Source organism: Agelaius tricolor, unplaced genomic scaffold (assembly GCF_023055355.1).
Source record: "Agelaius tricolor isolate 1412-34295 unplaced genomic scaffold, bAgeTri1.0.p SCAF_5, whole genome shotgun sequence".
Lineage (NCBI taxonomy): Eukaryota > Metazoa > Chordata > Aves > Passeriformes > Icteridae > Agelaius > Agelaius tricolor.
The window spans coordinates 34,013,439-34,032,083 of record NW_027269265.1 but is presented as its reverse complement, the minus strand read 5'-3'; the positions used below and the strand labels follow the sequence as shown (position 1 = coordinate 34,032,083).

Below are 18,645 nucleotides of genomic sequence, written 5' to 3'. Positions count from 1 at the left end.
TCATGATAACTGAACTTGGGAAAAGGCCCATAATAACAGTGGAATCATATTTAACTTTCACCAGATGCATCTCAAATGGTTCATTCTAATTATCCAAATAATCATGCTCTACCTGGTTTAAGAAAGCTCTTGCAGATATAGAAATAATGACAAGCTGCAAGCCTGACTAGTCAGCAGGTAAACAGGCAGAGCAATTTTATGCTTCCTGCTGCTTAATATTACTGTGGTCCACAGCAGACTCACAGCCAGGTCATAAACCCAACAGAACAGAACAGTCCTGTCCCTTTGATACTTGACTTATCCTGAAGTGCCAGGGATGCAAAGTAATTACATAGCACTGGTGCACTGACTGTGTGTGTGACTTGAACAACAATTACTTTCACAGCAGTAATTCAGCCTGGCACATTCAGATGAGTTTTGCTGAAAGATGGGACTCTCAGGTTACAGAAGAGGCTCTGAAGAGCTCTGTCAAATCCCTCTATAGCATCAGTGTCAACGTGTAAGTCAGACTTATCCTATGCCTCTTCTAGCAGTGCAGCCATGATGTGAACCTTTACCTCTGTGTATGGTTGTCAAATCTTCAGTGCTCAAAGACAAGGCTACTAGCCAATGCTTGCTTGTGTGGCAAATACTGTAGAGCCCAAGAAGGACTCAGCCTTCAGGATCTCTCATGAGACAGGGATAAATTATTTACACTTCTGATGTGATTTAAGGAAGAAGTAAATCCATCACATGCACTGGCTGTAAATCATCTGGGAATGAAGACCCCAGCTGTAGCCAGAGGTCTGGGAGGAAATCCCATCTACTACACCATTCACAGCAGAGTGCAGCCAGCTCCTCACAACAGCAGTCATCCAGGGACAGCAGCATTGCAGGGACCAATCTGAATAGATGGTCACCTGTTTTTCAAGGTCTTTGTTGGGGGCTCTGGTTGCAGGAGACCACATCTGAGAGACTGGTAATACCACATCTTAAGTGCTGTATCCAGTTCTGGGCTTTCTGGGACAAGAAAAAAGTAGGACATACTACCATGGTTTCTCAGCACCTATCTACTGTCTGACTTATTACTGAAAAGGCAGAAATCTCCTCCAGCTGCCCTAGCAGCACCATGATTCCAAATAAGCCTGCCCATTTTCTGGACAGTGACTCTGCAGAACTCATTGTATGGTTCAAAGGAAAAGAAAATTATAGAAATAAAAAGACAAAACATGTCAACGCAATATATACAGGTCTCTGGAAACACAATAGCACCAAACTTGGTGGCAGAAACCCAGCCTTCTAGACATGAGGCCAACTTGAAAAAGCCTGTTTCTTTATTCACATAGCACATTTCTTTAAGTCCACAGGACCTGTCAAGGGAAGAAGTGGCAATGATGAATGATGCATTCCTGTTAGCGATACCATCAGCTCAAACTGCTACACAGACAATTCACTCTCCCTTCACCCTCAATGGCTGTTCCCAGGCCTGCTTGCAGGCTTCAGAGACCCTTTGAGAAATTACTTAGTAAGTCAGAGGGCATTTTTTTCTGTGGGAACTAAAAGGAAAAGAGCCTCCCTGGGTTCTGTGGGGGTGATGGAAGAGGGCAGTGAAGGAGCAGCTGGAACATCGCTTTGTGGTACAGATGACTGCAAGCCTCCATCTATTTGGGGTTGCTGACAGGCCCTATGCCACCTATTTACTTAGCTAGATTTGCCCACTGCTGTTACTCAGATATGAGAATACACTGGTGCAAGATAGCAAGTGTCCTGCAGGCTCAGCAGGAGTTGTGTGCAAAGCCCCAGGGCACACCTGGTGGGCCATCAGTTCAGCAACTGATTACCAGCAAGGGACAGTGAGCAAGGGCTTGTCACTGCACCTAGCAACACACAGTGTTCTCTTTAGTCCCCCCCCACTCTTCCAAACCAAGCTCACACTTGGTTGAGACTTAAGACTGTTCTCACCTGTGGATGCAGGCCCAGCTACCTCTTGTACTTGCAGGGTGCCCCGAAGAAGGAAGGAATGTTGAATCTGACTCCATGTTCTCAGAAGGCTAATTTATTGTTTTATGATACTATATTATATAATATTAAAGAATACTATACTAAACTATACTAAAGAATACAGAAAGAATACCTACACCATGCTAAAAAGATAGTAATAAAAACTCGTGACTCTCTCCAGAGTCCCAACACAGCTTGATTGGCCAATGAGTGAAAACAACTCACACCAGAACCCAATGAAACAATCACTTATGGTAAACGTCTCCAAAAACACTCCAGACGAGCAAAACACAGGAGAAGCAAATGAGATAATAGTTGTTTTCCTTTTTCTCTGAGGTTCTCAGCTTCCCAGGAGAAAAATCCTAGGCAAAGAGATTTTTCAGAGAATGTGAATGTCACACTACCCTTTTTTGCTGCTTGTGATTCCCCCAATTGGAGCCATACAGTGGCTAACGGCAGATGTGCTCTGCATTTGAAGAAATGCCCACAATGCCAATCCAAGCCTCTGGCCCATCCTAGTGGGCCATCTTGAGAGCAGAACGCTGTCACTCGGGGAACTGCAGCCACCCTGCTTGTCTAGCTGCTGTAAAATGCCTAATTTCCCCCCAGAGCACTCCCAGACCTCCCCATCCAGGCCCGGCACCCCAGCTGAGCTCACCTCTTCACCGTGCGGAGCAGCGTGGATCGCGCCTCGTTGTGGAAGGTGATGATGACACTGGTGGCTGGCAAGTCAGTGTCATAGCGTACCGAAGTGCACCTGCAGCACAGGACAGCAGGAGTGTAAGCCAAACATTACCCAGCAGTAGTACTGCAACAGTGTACCTGGAATTTCTAAAAAGAGAGTAATATGCTAAAATCAGAACCAGCACAGTTGAGCTGCAGCAAGGGAGGCCTCAGCAGCCCCTGCACCAAGGCTGGCAGAGCTTAAAAAGAACTGCGCCCATTGAAAAGCAACATTTGGAGGCTGTGATACCTAAACTCACAAACCTGCATGCTAAGGAGGCCATGTAGGTTTTATAGTGAACTAAGTTTCAGTTCTGGATTCTAGTCCCTGGATTTACCTGTGATTCACATAAAATCTTGTTTATTCACGCACAGGACATGGACATGCTAAGGATGCATAGAGGTGGTACACCCGGGCATTGCTGTATAAAGCACTTCAAATTCTTTGGACACAAACTTCACAGAAAGGAAAACACCAGCTAATTCTGTGATGTGTGCTGGGGAGTTGCTGAGGCTCAACACTAATGGACCTGCTGGCAATGAAGAGCAATTCTTTCTATCTTCTTATCTGACTCTGTAATGTTAGGTACATACACACATTCTGACACTCAGAACCAAGGATTAACTTGCACCAGGCTGCTTCTCCCTGTGGAAAGCAAAGTTTCTGTGAGGGGAGCAACTCACAGACATGAATCCTGAATCCAATTCCGGCAGATGCTGAGCACAGCTGATGTGGGCTGACCTGCTCCTTCAAAGCATCTGCCTTCTTAACTTCCAGGTGCCAAACTGCAGTCAGAGTGCTCTAATTTCCTGTCTGATGAAGAAACTACACCTACTTTTAACAACCCAAGGCTTTGCATAGACTGAATCTCCATCCTGACAGGGAATACAATTCAGTTCTCAGACCCACTACTTGTATTTCCACATTTACTTACTATTCTTTTATGACTACTGCTAAACTGTGACTAGTTTCATCATCACTTTCAATCCTACTGGTTTATGACTTTCATTGCAGTGTTTTATTAAGGGGACAGCAGCTTCATACAGCAATTTTCAAACATATAGAGAAATCTGATAAAGACTAAAGTGGACAACGTGAGAACAGACCTGAGACAGACCATATTTATTATTGTTTCAAAATAACTCTGTGATGTAATGCACACAAAATGTATTAAGGAATCAGGAAGTGGAAAAGCAGAAGAGGCTGATGTATGGGTTGTTTGGGGTAGCTTTCCCAGTATTTTAGCATTACTACAGCATCCCAGAGAACAAGGACAAGGTTTGTGCTTAAAAGTTGACCCTGTCTTTGCTTTGGATCAAAGAAACAGATGCATGCTAAGTCAGAAGGAGCTTGTAGGATGTAAAGTCAAGTATGTCCATGCCCTGGCTTGGGTGCCTGAAGAAAAATTGATGTTAGTGATCTACAGACTCCCCCCATTCCTTAAACAAAGAGCCAAGTCCACAATCTAACTTGTATCAGCTGAAATAAGGTCTCATCCTGAGTTGCCATCCTAGCAACTATTCCAATATTGTTATAAGACAGTCAAACACAGATTGCTCATTCCCAAATTACTCCCTGTAAAGGGGAGAAACATGGAAATAGGTTTATTTGTTCTGATTATATCCTACTTTGGACTCTCCATTACTCAAGGGAATCCTTGAAAAGCTGGGTCTGAAATAGCTATACATTAGCAGAGAATCACATATATTTTGCTTTTCTGACTGAAGTGCACAGATGAGGCTCTTCACAAAAAGCATGCTCTGCATGCTATCACAGATCAAAATAAACAATAATTTATCTTTGAAGTGAGCTGGTTTTAGGCCAGAACATGACAGCAGATTAACAGAAAACAGCAATTCTGCATTGCAGGGAGACTTGTCAGCAACACGGAACATGGCACTATTGCCTCTGCGTCACTAGGAAGCCAGTCCCAAATACTATGCTGGAGAACAGCAGCACAAGACTTGGATCCCACAACCATGGTCCTGACTAACTGCCTTCGAAAAACACTCTGAGGGCTGTCAGTGCTGGCAGGCTCACAAAGCTCCATGTCTCCTGGCATCCCTTTCCCAATTTCAGTCAAGTCAGATGCCTGGTTTCCTGCTCCCAGCTGCTGGGAAATGTTGTTTTGCAACCATATCATACCTAGAACCATACATAGTTCTAGGTAGAGTCTAGGACTGAAGTAGACTATTGTACACTATCCTATTACTATTAAACCTATAGTTTTCAATAATCTTTTTGTACTAAAGTGTTACCTTTTTGTCCTCCAGAAACTACAGAATAGTTACCCAAGCAGCATTAGCAATGTAAGGACAATTTTTTTCAGCAGAATAGATGAAACAAGGACAGAATGACAAGCACTTTGCAAGCTACAGAACACTGTATTTGCATGTCAGTTTCATCCCTACCCCACCAGCCCTCAGCCAGTGACGTTCAGGATGAAAAGAAACACAAAACCAGCTTCAGACAGTCAGAGCACAGCAGGTGAGGAACACCAGAGCAAAGCAAGGCTGCAACAAAGGTGCACTTTGCAGCCAGGACAGAAGGATGCCAAGGGAAGCCATGAGTGTAGGGGCAGTTGGGCAAAACACAACTGTCCAATGACCAATCTGAGCTGCAGTGGAGGGGCTGTGCTAAAAGAAGATGATGCTTGGACCTGGAAAAAGAGGTGTTAGAAAAACCTCAAGCTGGGACTGAATTTGTCAAGGCTCTCCAAGCACTTGAGACCTTTCCAGATAAACCATGAAATTCAGTGAAACAGTGGACCAAAGGAAAACCCAAAACATGCTTTGTCAGCATTACAGACTGACAGCAGAGAGCAGTGGGCTCCTGCAGCAAGCAGCAGCACGGCTCGGAGCAGGGCTGCAGGGTACCTGTAGTGCCTGGTGTCCCGGATGGGCCGGTCGCTGCTGAGTTTGTCACTCTCCAGCTGGTTGAAAGCGTGCTGCCGGTAGGGGTCTTCTCCAGCCTTCAGCACCTTGGAGGACAAGTAAGCCTTCTCGTCAAAACCCTGCCGGCTGCTCTTCTCTCCCAGGGGAGCCCTCGTCATCTAGAGCAGAGACAAGCATCAGAGCATCAGGGACGGCAGCTGGCCCATGCTTAGAGGTAATAAGTTCAGACATTGCCATACATCTGGAAGTTGCTCAGGCCTGGGGGAAGGCAGGATAGGCAAGAGCTTGGAAAGGAAAGCAGGAGTCCCCACAGACAGGGCGTTAAAATGGCAGGCTTTGTTGTTTGCTGTCCTTACTGAGTGAGCTTGGGATGGAAGCTGCTGTTCCTGATAGCACAAGCAGAGCCAAGTTCCCTTTAGCACCTGTTACACAGAATGTGTGAGACTGCAGGCATTTGGAAACCCTTCCAGGCAATGAATGTCTGAGAGCAGTCTCCAGCCAAGGTGGCTGAGACACCATATTTTGAGGAAAAGCAGTTTCAGCCTTTCAACAATCACTGCATACAAACAGAGAAGCAGCTGATTAAACAGGTTCCCTGCTGTGCCTTGCTCAGACTTGCCCAGTCTCACAGACATCCTTGATAGAGTTGAAAGCTGTCCATGACTGTCCTCAGTACCCCACAAGAGTTACAAGATCAGGGCCATCCCTCTCCCCTCCTAATTTTCCCCTAACTTTCCTAGGCCACAGAGATAGTACAATATCAGCACCTGAAAACCATTCATGGGGTCATCAGGAGAGAGGACAGGCACAGCTCTGGCTCTCTCTTAGGTACATGACTCTATTTGGAAACAATCTACAAACTCTAAAATACTTTCTTATAAAGCAATCAAGACTGTTTATACAATAAAAGTAGTTTAACAAATTTTCTGTGGTAGCTGTTTGATAGACCAAATCATGAAGACAAAATACTCCCAAGCTTTGCAAGGGAGTGCTCGAGCTCCCTAAAACTGCTGCAAGAGGCAGATAATTGCACCTACACATCTCATTCAAAGCACTAGGTAATCCCCAGATCTTGAGATCCTTCTATGTAAAATAGCTTGGATGCTCTCTACTACCAGGCTTGATCACGTTTCTCCCTCTGCTAAAGGTCTCCTTTTAGGAGTTACAGAGGGCAAGAGACCAGAGAATGGTCCCCAGTATCACACAGCATGTTGGTTGGGCCATCCTAGTAGGTTGGGAAAGAATTCAAGAGACCCAACACCACAGCAAATTGCTTAAGCAGGAGAGTGCTTAGACGAACATTCATCTCTGCAACTTTCTCTGACAAGGGCTACCCTTCAGTCCAGACAGCCCTAGGAGAACCAGACAGTCAGATAAGATGATGGCAAATGAAATTCAGCATAAAGAAGGGAAGACAATGAACATTAGAAAAAATAAATTGAACTACTCATGTACATTGATGGATTTCAAATGAACCGTGACCACTCAGGCTACAGATCTGAGCATCCCTGTGGACAGCTCAAATGAAACCCTGCACTCAGTCTGCCGAGATGGGAAATGCAGCAAATTGAGTGCACTGGAAATGGGACAGAGAAATCTGAAACCATTGTGAGCAGTTATATGCAATCAGTGACAGCCCAGCAGCCTTGGCCAGAGCACAAGCTTTGTCAAGCCTGTAACTGGAAGGAAGCTACTGGAGGATGGAGAGAAATTAGAAGTTAGGACTGTTCCATTTGGAGAGAAGATGAATTAAGTCAGAAAAAAAAATTAAGGTTGGCCATAAAATTATGCCTAATACAGCCAAAGTTAGCCTGAGATCAGATTTCCCTTTCTCACGATACAAGAATGAGGCAAACATCTTTTCATGGGGGAAAGAAAAAGAGCTATTATTTTCAGCACTGAGAAACTCCTTCAGCTACTGCACATCCAAGCCAATGTTTATGGATCTGCCCTTGTGTAGGACACACACAGAGGCACACTCCAGTGGGTAAGTTTGCCTCTGCTCCACTCCTCCAGAGTCCTGCTCTGCCACCCCTTCTCCAGGGATGCTGCTGCCATCCCCTCTGCCCCTTGCAGCCACCACCACATCACCTGGGCATGGTGCTGGGTTACAGGAACATCTTGGCTACTTTTATGGCTCCTTGCACAGCCTGCTGCCTAGAATCTTCCTTGAGCTTGTATTTTCAGTATGATGAGAAAACAATTACTTTCATACCTCGAAAAACTGAAATGTTTTCTTTCCTTAAATCATACAAGGAGTTTTGCTGAACTCAGCTTCCATTTCCCTTTTTCCTTTTGCCTTAGAAAACAATGCTGATTTGAAGCAAAAGCCCAGCTTATCACACACCTTGAAATACTTTGCAATCACACATTTGCCCTTTGATACTTATCTCTTGCCCCTCCAAGTCCCATAAAAGCAACAGCTGGTTTTGGTTTATGTTGCCAGGAACATACTAGAAAATGCTGGAAATGACAAGATATCTTCAGGAGACATTTTTCCCAGGAGAGTGCAAGAGCTGGGGAGCAGGGTCTGGCAGCCAGGGACAATCCTAGGCCCCAGCCAGAAGTGGGCACCAGGGCTGGGGCACCAGGGCATCCCCGCCCCGGGGAATCAGGCACCTCGCTGGGGAAGGACAGGATGAGGGCCCACCTTGGCAGGGCCAATGGCTGGGCGGGGCAAGGCTACCAGGAGCTGGAGACCAGTCCAGCTGCAGCATCACTGGGGCAGGGGCTGTGAGACCCTGGGGGGACTCCTCCCAGTCCCAGGGAGTGGGCAGGGACAGGAAGGCCCTTTATTGCCCTAAAAGCCATGACGTTTAAACTTGAACTCTCAGGGATAATTCTTCTAGATACTATGGTTCTCACATTACTTACGCATCAAAAAGTGATAAAAGAGCACTAGGAAATGATTGATGGTTAAGAGTTAAGTCCCACTTGCAGTTTTATCTCAGACAGTATCTCTTTGTGCTCTCTTCAAAGGGAGGATTCAGAGGATGACAGCTAGGAGGGCCTGGGTTCAGCTTCCAGAAAGGCAGCTAATCGATAAATAATCAACAAGTAACCAAACATCCATCTATGAGCACCAAGAAGATAACAAGGTAATAAATAGGGGCTAACTGAGATTTGTCAATACCGAGTCATGTCAGACCAATCTAATTTTCTTCTGTGATGGAGTAATCAGGCTCAAGGCTATGGAAAAGCAGGAGACAGATACATCATGATTTAGATGTTTTTGGTAGGGCATGTTAAGATGCTGTCATTAGAAAGCTAGAAAAGTAATAGTCCGGGTGAAACTACTGCAGAATGGGTGAAACTGGTTGGAAAGTTACTGCCAGAGCATAATTATTAGCTGTTACTAGAGCAGAGAGGTAAGAGCAGGTCTTTAGGGGTTTGTTCCCGATCCAGCACTATTCAGTATTTTCATAAATACCTTGGATTCAGACAGAGTAAGTTTGTCAAATCCATAGGAAATCCAGAAAAAATGCCAGACACATTGGGTAACAGGGTTAGAATTCAAAATTATCTCAACACATAGAAAATACGTCTGAAAACAGTAAAAGCAATTTAATAAGGGCTCTGCAGACCTTTACAGTTCACCAGGTCTGTGCTGATACAAAATATGGCAGACACAGCACAGTAGCAACCCCTCAGAAAAGCCCTAGACATTACAGCTCATTACAAACCACATGACAGAAAAGTCAGATTAAAAAAGCAGAGCAAACACAATCCTGAGTGCAGCCTAGAGAGTTATGAACTAGCCTAACAAAGTGAATATAAAGCTTATCTTTAAGGACTGACTTGCTTTATCAGATTATATTCCTAGAACATAGATGTTGCACTACAGGACATTTATTGCTGTGAAGTCAAATGATACTTGACAGGAACAGTGCTGGTTCTCTATGAAACCCTGCCAAACCCTGTCTGAAGGGCGGACTAATGTCTACCCTCCTCTTTCCTGTCTCCTCACCTTAACACCTCTCACTTCAGGAAGTAGTCAATATAAGCAGATATTAGCTTTAGTGTATTAAAGGCACATTATGTACAGCTGAATGCAGAGTCAAGACTTTTACCATACCAACAGGACAGTTCATACCCCTTGGTCCTTGATGTAGTTACACACCCTCTATCCCCATGCTTGGGGCTGGAAGTGCAAGTTAGGGGAGCAGAAGAGCCCAGCTCCTTATGACTGCTGCTCTCTCATTAAAAAAAAACAAAAAAGAAAAAAAAAAGCTACAATTAAGCAGAAATAGAGATGAATAGGCACTGGAAATGTGAGTGTCTAGACCAGGGATTAGCAAACAGTTTGCACAAATTAAGTTTTGTCCCAAGTATTGCTGAGACCTCCAAAAAAATTCACATATGAAAATTTCAGGAAGTACCGTAAACCTTCTAATCTTATTTCACCATTTCTCATTTTCACATATACTATTCCCTTTCAGTGACAGAATGGAATCAGATGCTCTTCTGCTGTTGAAAGCATGTTTTCTGATTTGTATTTTGACATGGCCCAAGAGACCAGAAACTATTTAAATAGCAAAATTAACTTTGTAAGCGAGGGATTTAGGTAAAGGAATTAATGCTGTGCATGTCTATGAAAACTTGAGAGCCTCATTTCTCAAGTAACACAGGGATGTTCCTCTAGGCCTGATTCCTTGTGAAATAGCAAGACTGCCATAGAGACAGTGTCATTCATCTCTGTGCATTGTCATAGTCTGCCATCAGACACAGGCACACCAGCTGCCACATGGTGCTAACAGCCACTAAAACCAGAGCTGGGAATTCAGGGTCCCAAGGTGCATCCTTTTAACAGCAGGCTTGGCCAAATTCAAAAAGAATAACCATACTCCAGGGGTCATGAGGAATCACTATTTAATTAGAGTAAGGTATGTAAAACTCTCAAAGGTAAGTGCAATTAATAATTTTACAGTTACTATGAAATTAGTCCAGCAGCAGTTTTATGTGACAGGACATACACTTTGCAGCTCTTGCACTTCTTACAAGCATTTAGTGCCAGTAAAACAAATGGAGCAGGGGGTGCCACACTTCTCCTTTAAGCTCATTTTCACAATTGCCTCAGCTCTGTCAAACCCCCGAAGTGAAAAGCATCAATTGCAAGCCATCCCCACTAAGTGTCTTTCTATGGAAGACCTAACTGACCAGAAAGGTCTAATTGACCAATATGGACACAAAGCAAGCCAGAAAGTAACAACTTGAGGCCCCCCTTCAATTTACCCCGCTGCCACAGCCTCAGACACTTGCACTGCCGTGAACCCCAACCCTGCCAGCACCTCCCTCCCAATGAGCTCTGCATGCCCAACTCCCCCCAGCAGACTTCTCTCTCTGAACTGAGAAGTGCTCAGTTTAGTGCCAATTTCAACCCATCGTTTTGAGACACAAACATGCCAGCTGTGCAAATCCTCATCGCTCAGAACAAAGGCAAGAGCCAGCTCACCTCTGCAAACGCCCCTGGTGCTGTTGGGGCCTGCATGTTGTGACATTTCTCTGTAGGCTCACTCCACGTGCTCCACGCACTGTCCCAGTGACCTGAAGCGAAGTCCCAGAGAGAACAAGCCAGCACAGCACAACCACTAGCAGTGAGATGCTGGGAAGCAGAGCAGTGCTTGGGGATGCTAGAGAGACAGGAACGGCTCAGCTCTGTAACCCACATGCTGCACATGGATGGGCTAGGACTGCCACAGATCACAGGGCAGGACTGAGATCTGCAGCAAATCCCAAAGACTCCTGAGGGACCAAGCTACTCTCTATGGGCTGAACCTGCAAGATCATGTGAGCTAAGTGCCTATTAACAAAAGCATTTGCTTTAGAGGGTGTGTTGCAGTTCCAGTTTGCATTAGGAATCCCAGTGTGCACATGGCTTTTGTTATGTCTCATGAAAAATCTGTACACTTTTGCAAAAAACTGTTCCTAGTCCTCAGAGACAAAAGCCTGTGCCTGACAGCACAGCGCCTATTTTATTCATGCTTTATTAAACTGTGTAAAGCACTTGAAATGTGGTTTGGGAACCATTCACTTATGGAACTTCTACTATGAAATTAAAAAAAAAAAATACCACAGTTAAATAGAACCATCACTGTTCTTTGAGAAGTGCAAGTGCTAACAGCAGAGCCCAGAGACCAATTTGAATGTTTCATTTGTAGCTTGCACAAACTGGAGTAACACAATGGAAAGAGTAAAGCAACTTGATCAGCTCCCATGGCACCTAGCTAGTCACAGAAGAATTTCTGCTGCCATTAACCCTGGGCAATCTTGAGGCGTGCTGCCAGTTCCAAGCTGGAGACCAGCAGCAGACACCCAGCAGGGCTATTTCCAATGCCCTCTGAGAAGAGCCCATGGTCACCAGCTCACAGGGCTTCTCCAGGCCCTGTGACAGAGCTGTAGTTGCCATGGGATGGCGAAAGTGAGAAACAGAGGTTGTCTGCTGGGGTTTGCTTTCCAGTACTGATGCTTGCGCAAAGTGCCTCTCTACCTCCCTATTCTTTTCCATAGCCTCTGGGTGTTTATTGCCTTCTGTGTGTGCAGAGGCAATTCTCTGTCAGCTCTGCAAGACTTGCATCTCAGCTCTCTTCTGGTTTTGTTCTGAGAAGCCTTTTCTCTCCATGCCTGTCTCATGACTAGAAAGTCATGCCATTTCACCAAATAATTTCTATTTTGCTCTTCTTTTCTTCCCTCACAGTTTTGCCAGACACTGAGTTGTTGACAAGGAAAGTGTCCTCAAGAATCTGACCTGCAAAGATAGAAATTCCAAACAAGATAAGAAAGGGGAAACATCTACATTTGTGTGTTTGGTTTCCATAGCAATGTTCTCCCCATAACCAGCAGTTTTTGGATGCAATATTCAGGCCCTCCTCCGAGAGATACAGAAGATGGCACAATGTATATTCCATTTATTGCCTACAGCATAGATTAGGTGAACATCACAGGCTCCTATGATGTCTGCTACAAGCAGACACAGGTGGTTGGTGTGAAGAGTTTAGAAACAGGATGTTCCTGACTTACAGGTCACAACAGTGCGTTGATGTACAAGGTTTAGTCACTAACCTTCAAGCAGATTTGCTGTGGTTTGTCAGCTGGTCTTTTGGGCAGTTTAAGGGAAGAAAGCAACACAAGAGAGCAAAACAGCATGTGGGAAGTTTACAGGGGATCAGCAAAAAAAACCCCTGAGTAATTAAATTACTGTCTCTATCATGAGCAGTGATTCTCTGACACCCTCATCCAACTTCTCAGCACACAGAAGGGTTGTGTCTGTCCCACCATATCATAGAAACAGGCAATCCCCCAGCCAGGGAATAATGTGCTCTGACTCCATGAATCAGAAGGCTGAACAAATGCTTTATTAAGCTAAACTATGTTACACTAATACTACACTAAATTACATACTAAAGAGATACTATACTAAAAGAATACTAAAGAAAAACCCATGATTGTCTGAGACAGTTAGGACACACCTTTGGCCCACTTGGCCAAGGAATCAAAACAACCTTCACCGGTGTCCAATTAACAAATCACTTGGGGTAAACAATCTCCATAACACATTCCCCATGTGCAAAACAACAGGAGCAGTGAATAGAGGTAAGAATTGTTTTCTCTTCTTCTCTCTGTGCTTCTCACTGCCTTCCCCAGAAAAAATCCTGGGAGAGAGTTGTGCCTGCTGCTCTCTGTGAAGAGAGCTGCAGCCACAATACCACACTCCCAACTCCCTGCTATCCTGTGTAAGTACTTGCAGTCTTGCTTCTGAGGCAGCCACGTGGCCTCTGCCTAATGATCCTACTTAGCCATCTCTTTAGTGTCTCTGTGGAGAAGCATCCTTCCTGCAATTGTTCATCCAGATCCCTCCTGTAGACAAGGACATGCAGGAAGAGATGCTTCCAGGAAGCCTGGCTGGATCACTTTGCCCAGATCTCAAGGACACGCAATGCAGCATGGGTTGACAACTGGAAGATGGCCAAAAGTAACAAAGAGTGCACAAGTGCCAGCACTACACACACATCAGTGTCATTCACTTTGCAAGCAGCAGCCCAAAGAGCATGGGATGCTTGCTGCTGTGCTGGTTACATGAGCTCAGCACCACACTGTGTGCAAAGAAGTTACTTCCACATGCAGTGACTGGCTTTCACACCACCTAACCTCTCTCCATGCCCACCTAGATTAACAAATGCATAAATGCTGCCAATTTGGATTCCCCTCTGAATAGTCATGATGTATATTCATTGCAGAAGGATAATCTGAGCAGCTGGAGTTTATTATATACAACCTCTCATGTGACAGGTGCAGAATACTACTCTTCATCCTCCTCTGCTGCTGACCAAGGGAGATATAGTATATATAGATATAACATACAGCATAAGGAGATGACTTCTATCAAGTGTGTCCATCTTTGACCCAGCTGTTCAATCCTGGAGACTGTCAGCAGTTAACAAGGACCCTAAACAGTGTTCTGGCCCAAATGCCAGGAGACATTGTCCATAGCTGGAGGGAGGGGACATTATGCCCTAAGGTATATCCTTCTGATCTTTTGATTTCAGGAGTGTTGAATAAAGCAAAGCAATGGAAACAAAAAGGGCTTCAAAGATAGATGCCTAAGGGCACTCTCTTCCAAACAGCTTGGAGGAAATAAGTCAGCTCAGAACCATAGAGATTCAGACCCCAGATGCAGTTGCCAAGGTGCATTTCTTCCCTCAGTTTGAAGTCTAATGCACACAAATGTCTATTATGAAACTGTACAATATAATATATTTATGATATTTACATACATTGATTTTGTATAAAAAAAGACCCACATGTCCAGACTCACATACATCTGGCTTCTATATTTGTTCAGTCATTATCTCATACCCTGGAATAATGCCATTTGTTCCCTATTCAGCAAACTTTGCTGTGACATGAACACTGCCATTTTTGCTCATAGGAACCTTTATGCTGTTGTATTCCACTCCAGGAGAAAACAATGTGGAAAACCCCATGAGAAATAGTGAGTGGATAGTTTTCAAAACTGCTGACTACCAGCACAGGTGGGGAGTGTGGGGTCTGTAGGGTTGCTGTTCCTTGAAACAGCACTTGTTTTCCAAGCACAGTTCCCTGTATCCGTAAATATCCATGACAACGTCTGGTGTCAGGGAGAAGACAGACAGGACAGCACACTCTCTGAATACCTAAGGGACTAGGCTGCTCATGCTGGCACCCACATCAAAGCAGCAGCACTGTCAGAAAGAGATCCCAGCAGGTAGCTGGGGACACAGCGCCTCTGGGTATGAAGGTTTTGTACAGAGAAGATGGTCACATGGACATGAAGCTGTCTGCATCTATACATCTGTTTAGTATTACACAGGAAATCTACTCAGCAAAAGCCATCCAGGTTACTTACTGTATGCAGGAATACTGCTCTGCTAAAGGTCATACCTACACAATCTTTAAAAGTGTGTTTTGAGGTCCTTCAGAGTAAAAATGGTGCTATGTGAAGAAGTTTTTTTTTTTCCTTTTGGAAAAATATCCCTGCCTTCATAGACATTTAAATACGCAATGAATGCCTTTGGTTTCCCAGTGATTTTGAACTAGGAAAACAAAGAAAAAAAGGAACAATATTCTGTTATTTGTCTTGTAACTGTCAGATACTCAGTGGCCACTTGGGTGTTAGCTGAACCCTGATTTATAGCACCTGTATCAAGACAGACTGACATACAGCATTCTGTATCAAGATGATGCTCCCATGGCCACTTGGTAACAGCCAAGAAGCCAACAAGACAGTTCAAATGAGGGTGGTCCATGTCTTCATAAATCATCAGCCACATAAACTGCATCTCTCCCTGCCCACTCCCCCACCTACACTGTCTGCACAGGCACAACATGTGTGTGTGCCTGCCTGCTGATTTACTAATCCATTCCCTTTGAACCCCAGTGACCTACATTCAGTCCTTTCCTCCCAGTGAATCACAACTGTCTGGAGTGACAGATGCCACCACAGATATTTTCACAGAAAAGGAGAAAGCAACTTTAGGCCTCATAAACTGCTAACACAGTAAGCAGTGAACTGGTTACCTAAGAGATGAGCAGAGGTCAGCTGGCACTGAGAAGCAGGCACCACTCACCCAAAGTATTAGAGTATTTAATTTTGTTAATCTTGCAGCTCATTTTCTTTGCCTTCAAGATCACACTGTAAGGGCTTTTTCTAAGGCTAGAGAAAGGAAGCTGAAGTACCTCCTTAATCATTCATCCTCAAGAGCTTTAAATTGAGATTAGAAGATTAAGCATAAAACAGTGCTGTTTTGCAACTAGCCAACATTCACACTCCACAAAAATACTGTGCACATGCACAGCTGAGCCAGGAAGACAAAGGGACACATCAGGACATTTCACACCCAGCAGGGACAAAGTCACCCCCACAGCAGGAGATGGGAATTTCTCCCTGTCTTCCAACAAGGAATTTTTTTTTTTCTAATGTGTTTTTATTGGCAGGTCTTGCTCAAAAAGTCATGGTTTTAAACATAAACCAATTCTGCACCAACTCTCTCCCCTCTCCCCATGCTAATCACCAGACTGATGTTGTGGTGTGTTTTATGTTTGTTCAGTTTTCCCCCATTGTTCTCTCAGAAGGTCCTGCCCTGTTACCAGTTTGTGTCAATCCCCAAACCCCTCCCCAGTTGTCTTGGTTATCTTTCTTGTACCCCACCCCTGGCAGCCTGCCTGTCACTCGACAACTGACCCTGTCACTCCTCTCACAGGTAGCTGCACCAGGCAGGTGAGAAGCACTGCACATCCTGCAGATGGAGCTGGGTGGCAGTCTGGCCCCAGGCGCCACACTCCTTCCTGCCTTTGTGCCAGCTGGGCCCAGTACCATGCTGCTTCTGGAGGCTGGCCCACAGCCCCAGAGCCTGCAAGGACCTGGTCTTCCCCAGGAGCTAACACCTGAACAGTTTCTGACCTTGATGAGTCAAGTAATTTGCCACAATGCTCCACACAGCTCCTCCTCCCATTAGCTTTGAACATCACAGAGAAAGGCTTTAGGCAGGACATATTGTTTGGGAGTCAGACAGGCCCAATATGAAAATGCAAATTGTCTGTAAACCAACAACCAAAGTGACATTTAGCAGTGTGACTTAATATAGCTCCTCATGTCGCTGCAGAATCATGACCTGGTTTTCTTAGAGAATTTCAAGACTGACCTTCAGCTCACAATGTAAACTTGTATTTTGGAGGCTTGAAGCTATGAGATCTACTCCCAAAGACTGTACAGACATTCCATCTGTAGTGACAATAGTGATGGTGCATATACATCCATGATTTATTACAAAAATGAGTCCCTTTGTATAAGATCATCTCCACTCAGACATCTTCTCTGCCAGGCATTCAGCCCTGCAGCATACAACATTGTTTTCTAATAGTGCAAAAACTCACTGCCTATTCGTCCATGAAGATTTGAGACTATCAGGCCATTGCCATTTTGTTTAGGAACCAAATGATATTCCATTTTAATTGATTTTTCAGTTACTGCATTGCTCCAATTCCAGGACTTAGTAATCAATGTGAACAGATAAAACCCTCAGAGCTGCACTCTGCTTCTGTTTGGGTCTCTATTTGCAAAGGCATTAAATTCACCTCCCCAACAGCAAATTTAATCAAGGATGCATACCAATGAAGAATCACACAATGGGCTCATATATGCCTGTCAAATATGAAAAACACCTGTGTTATGCTATGCAGGCCTCTGTCATTCTAGACTTCAATCACACTAATAATAGAGGCTCCCTCAATAGCCCCTCAGCTCTGCTATTTAGTCACTGTCAACCAGGAAAGAGCTGGCACATAAGGAAGAGCAGAACCACAAAAATACACTCAGGACAGGTATTGCCACAACCACTGCTCATGGAAGTTCCACCCATCCAGAAGTGCTGCAGCCCCTCACACAGCCCTTTGTCTCATTCTGCAGGTGCGAATTGCAGCAAAACAAAGTCAGTGATAATCAGGATCTTGAAAATCCATTACTCAATCAATCCCTGTCCAATACAAAGGGCATCATCTGATTCTGCACACACAAAGCTCAAAGTTCTGTATTGTTAGAACATCTTGTAAAGATACAACTCCTGGGTTATGTTGTAGGACAACTTTTCTATGGATAGGACAAATTTCTGCTGTCAAAGTGGCAAAAAAGAAAAAGGTGGATATCTAGAAATTCAAAACCCAGAAGGTAAAGAAGACAGAACTTGATTTTCAAACCAAGTAATGTTTGAATGTTTTGTGGTCAGCAATAACACTACTACAGAAACCTTGGGCTATAGCAGTTTCTCCTGCCTTAACCATAAATCCAATCAGGCAGATTTTGGGAGCTGCATATTTTGGTTTTGAGTTCATTTATGAAAAGGTTTGTCTGGCACTTTTCTTCACATATTCAACTAATGACATTTTGCCCAAATTCAATTTTTAAAAAGCTCACAGTCATGCAAACAAGTCCCACATCCCTCTCACCCAGAAACTGCACTCCTGACATACCAGACTCCTCTCCTGGCCACCCAGCTCACCCAGTCAGCAGCTCAGCAGTTTCCACTCTGGAGCAAGATTTCACTTTTCAGTTCATGTATGGGTCACAGCAAGAAATGTGGGTATCTGTTTCTGATAGCTGGGGCTGTGATCCTAACCTTGGCTTCTCAAGGGTGTTGTGTGAGTATAACCAATACTGTCAAGAAGACAGTTTTCCCTTCTCAAGATCTGACCTTTTTTAAAATTCTCCTCTTCCAAAGTATGACAGCTGAGTATAACCAGTAGGATTGAGTGATCTCCACTCACAGTCCTGGGCAACACAACAGCTTCACTTACCTCCCATGGCCTACGGAGCACCAGGTAGGTGCATTTTCCACCACACAGACCAATTTCACCAAAGGGAGAGAATAGCTCCAAAAAGCCACTGGTCAAAGAACTTGACCCAGGCCTTCAGCAGCCTTCCTAAATATGAATGAAAAATAAACATAGACACATCCAGTCCTGTGGGGGGGGGATAGAATCTAAGAAAATAAAGATGGTGCAGAAGGTCATCTCACC

At 44.5% G+C, this 18,645-nt stretch overlaps 1 protein-coding gene across 2 annotated transcripts in view; it reads right to left on the bottom strand.

Moving 5' to 3' along the window:
• The window catches only part of GALNT16 (polypeptide N-acetylgalactosaminyltransferase 16), a 76,048-nt gene that overhangs the window by 31,791 nt on the left and 25,612 nt on the right, over positions 1 to 18,645 (bottom strand). For both annotated transcript variants that reach the window (XM_071427150.1, XM_071427149.1), the window contains exons 2-3: positions 5,581 to 5,756; positions 2,639 to 2,737 (exon numbers count right to left, since the gene is read on the bottom strand). In XM_071427150.1, coding sequence (XP_071283251.1) covers positions 2,639 to 2,737; positions 5,581 to 5,756 — 275 coding nt within the window. The remainder of the gene's footprint in view (positions 1 to 2,638; positions 2,738 to 5,580; positions 5,757 to 18,645) is intronic.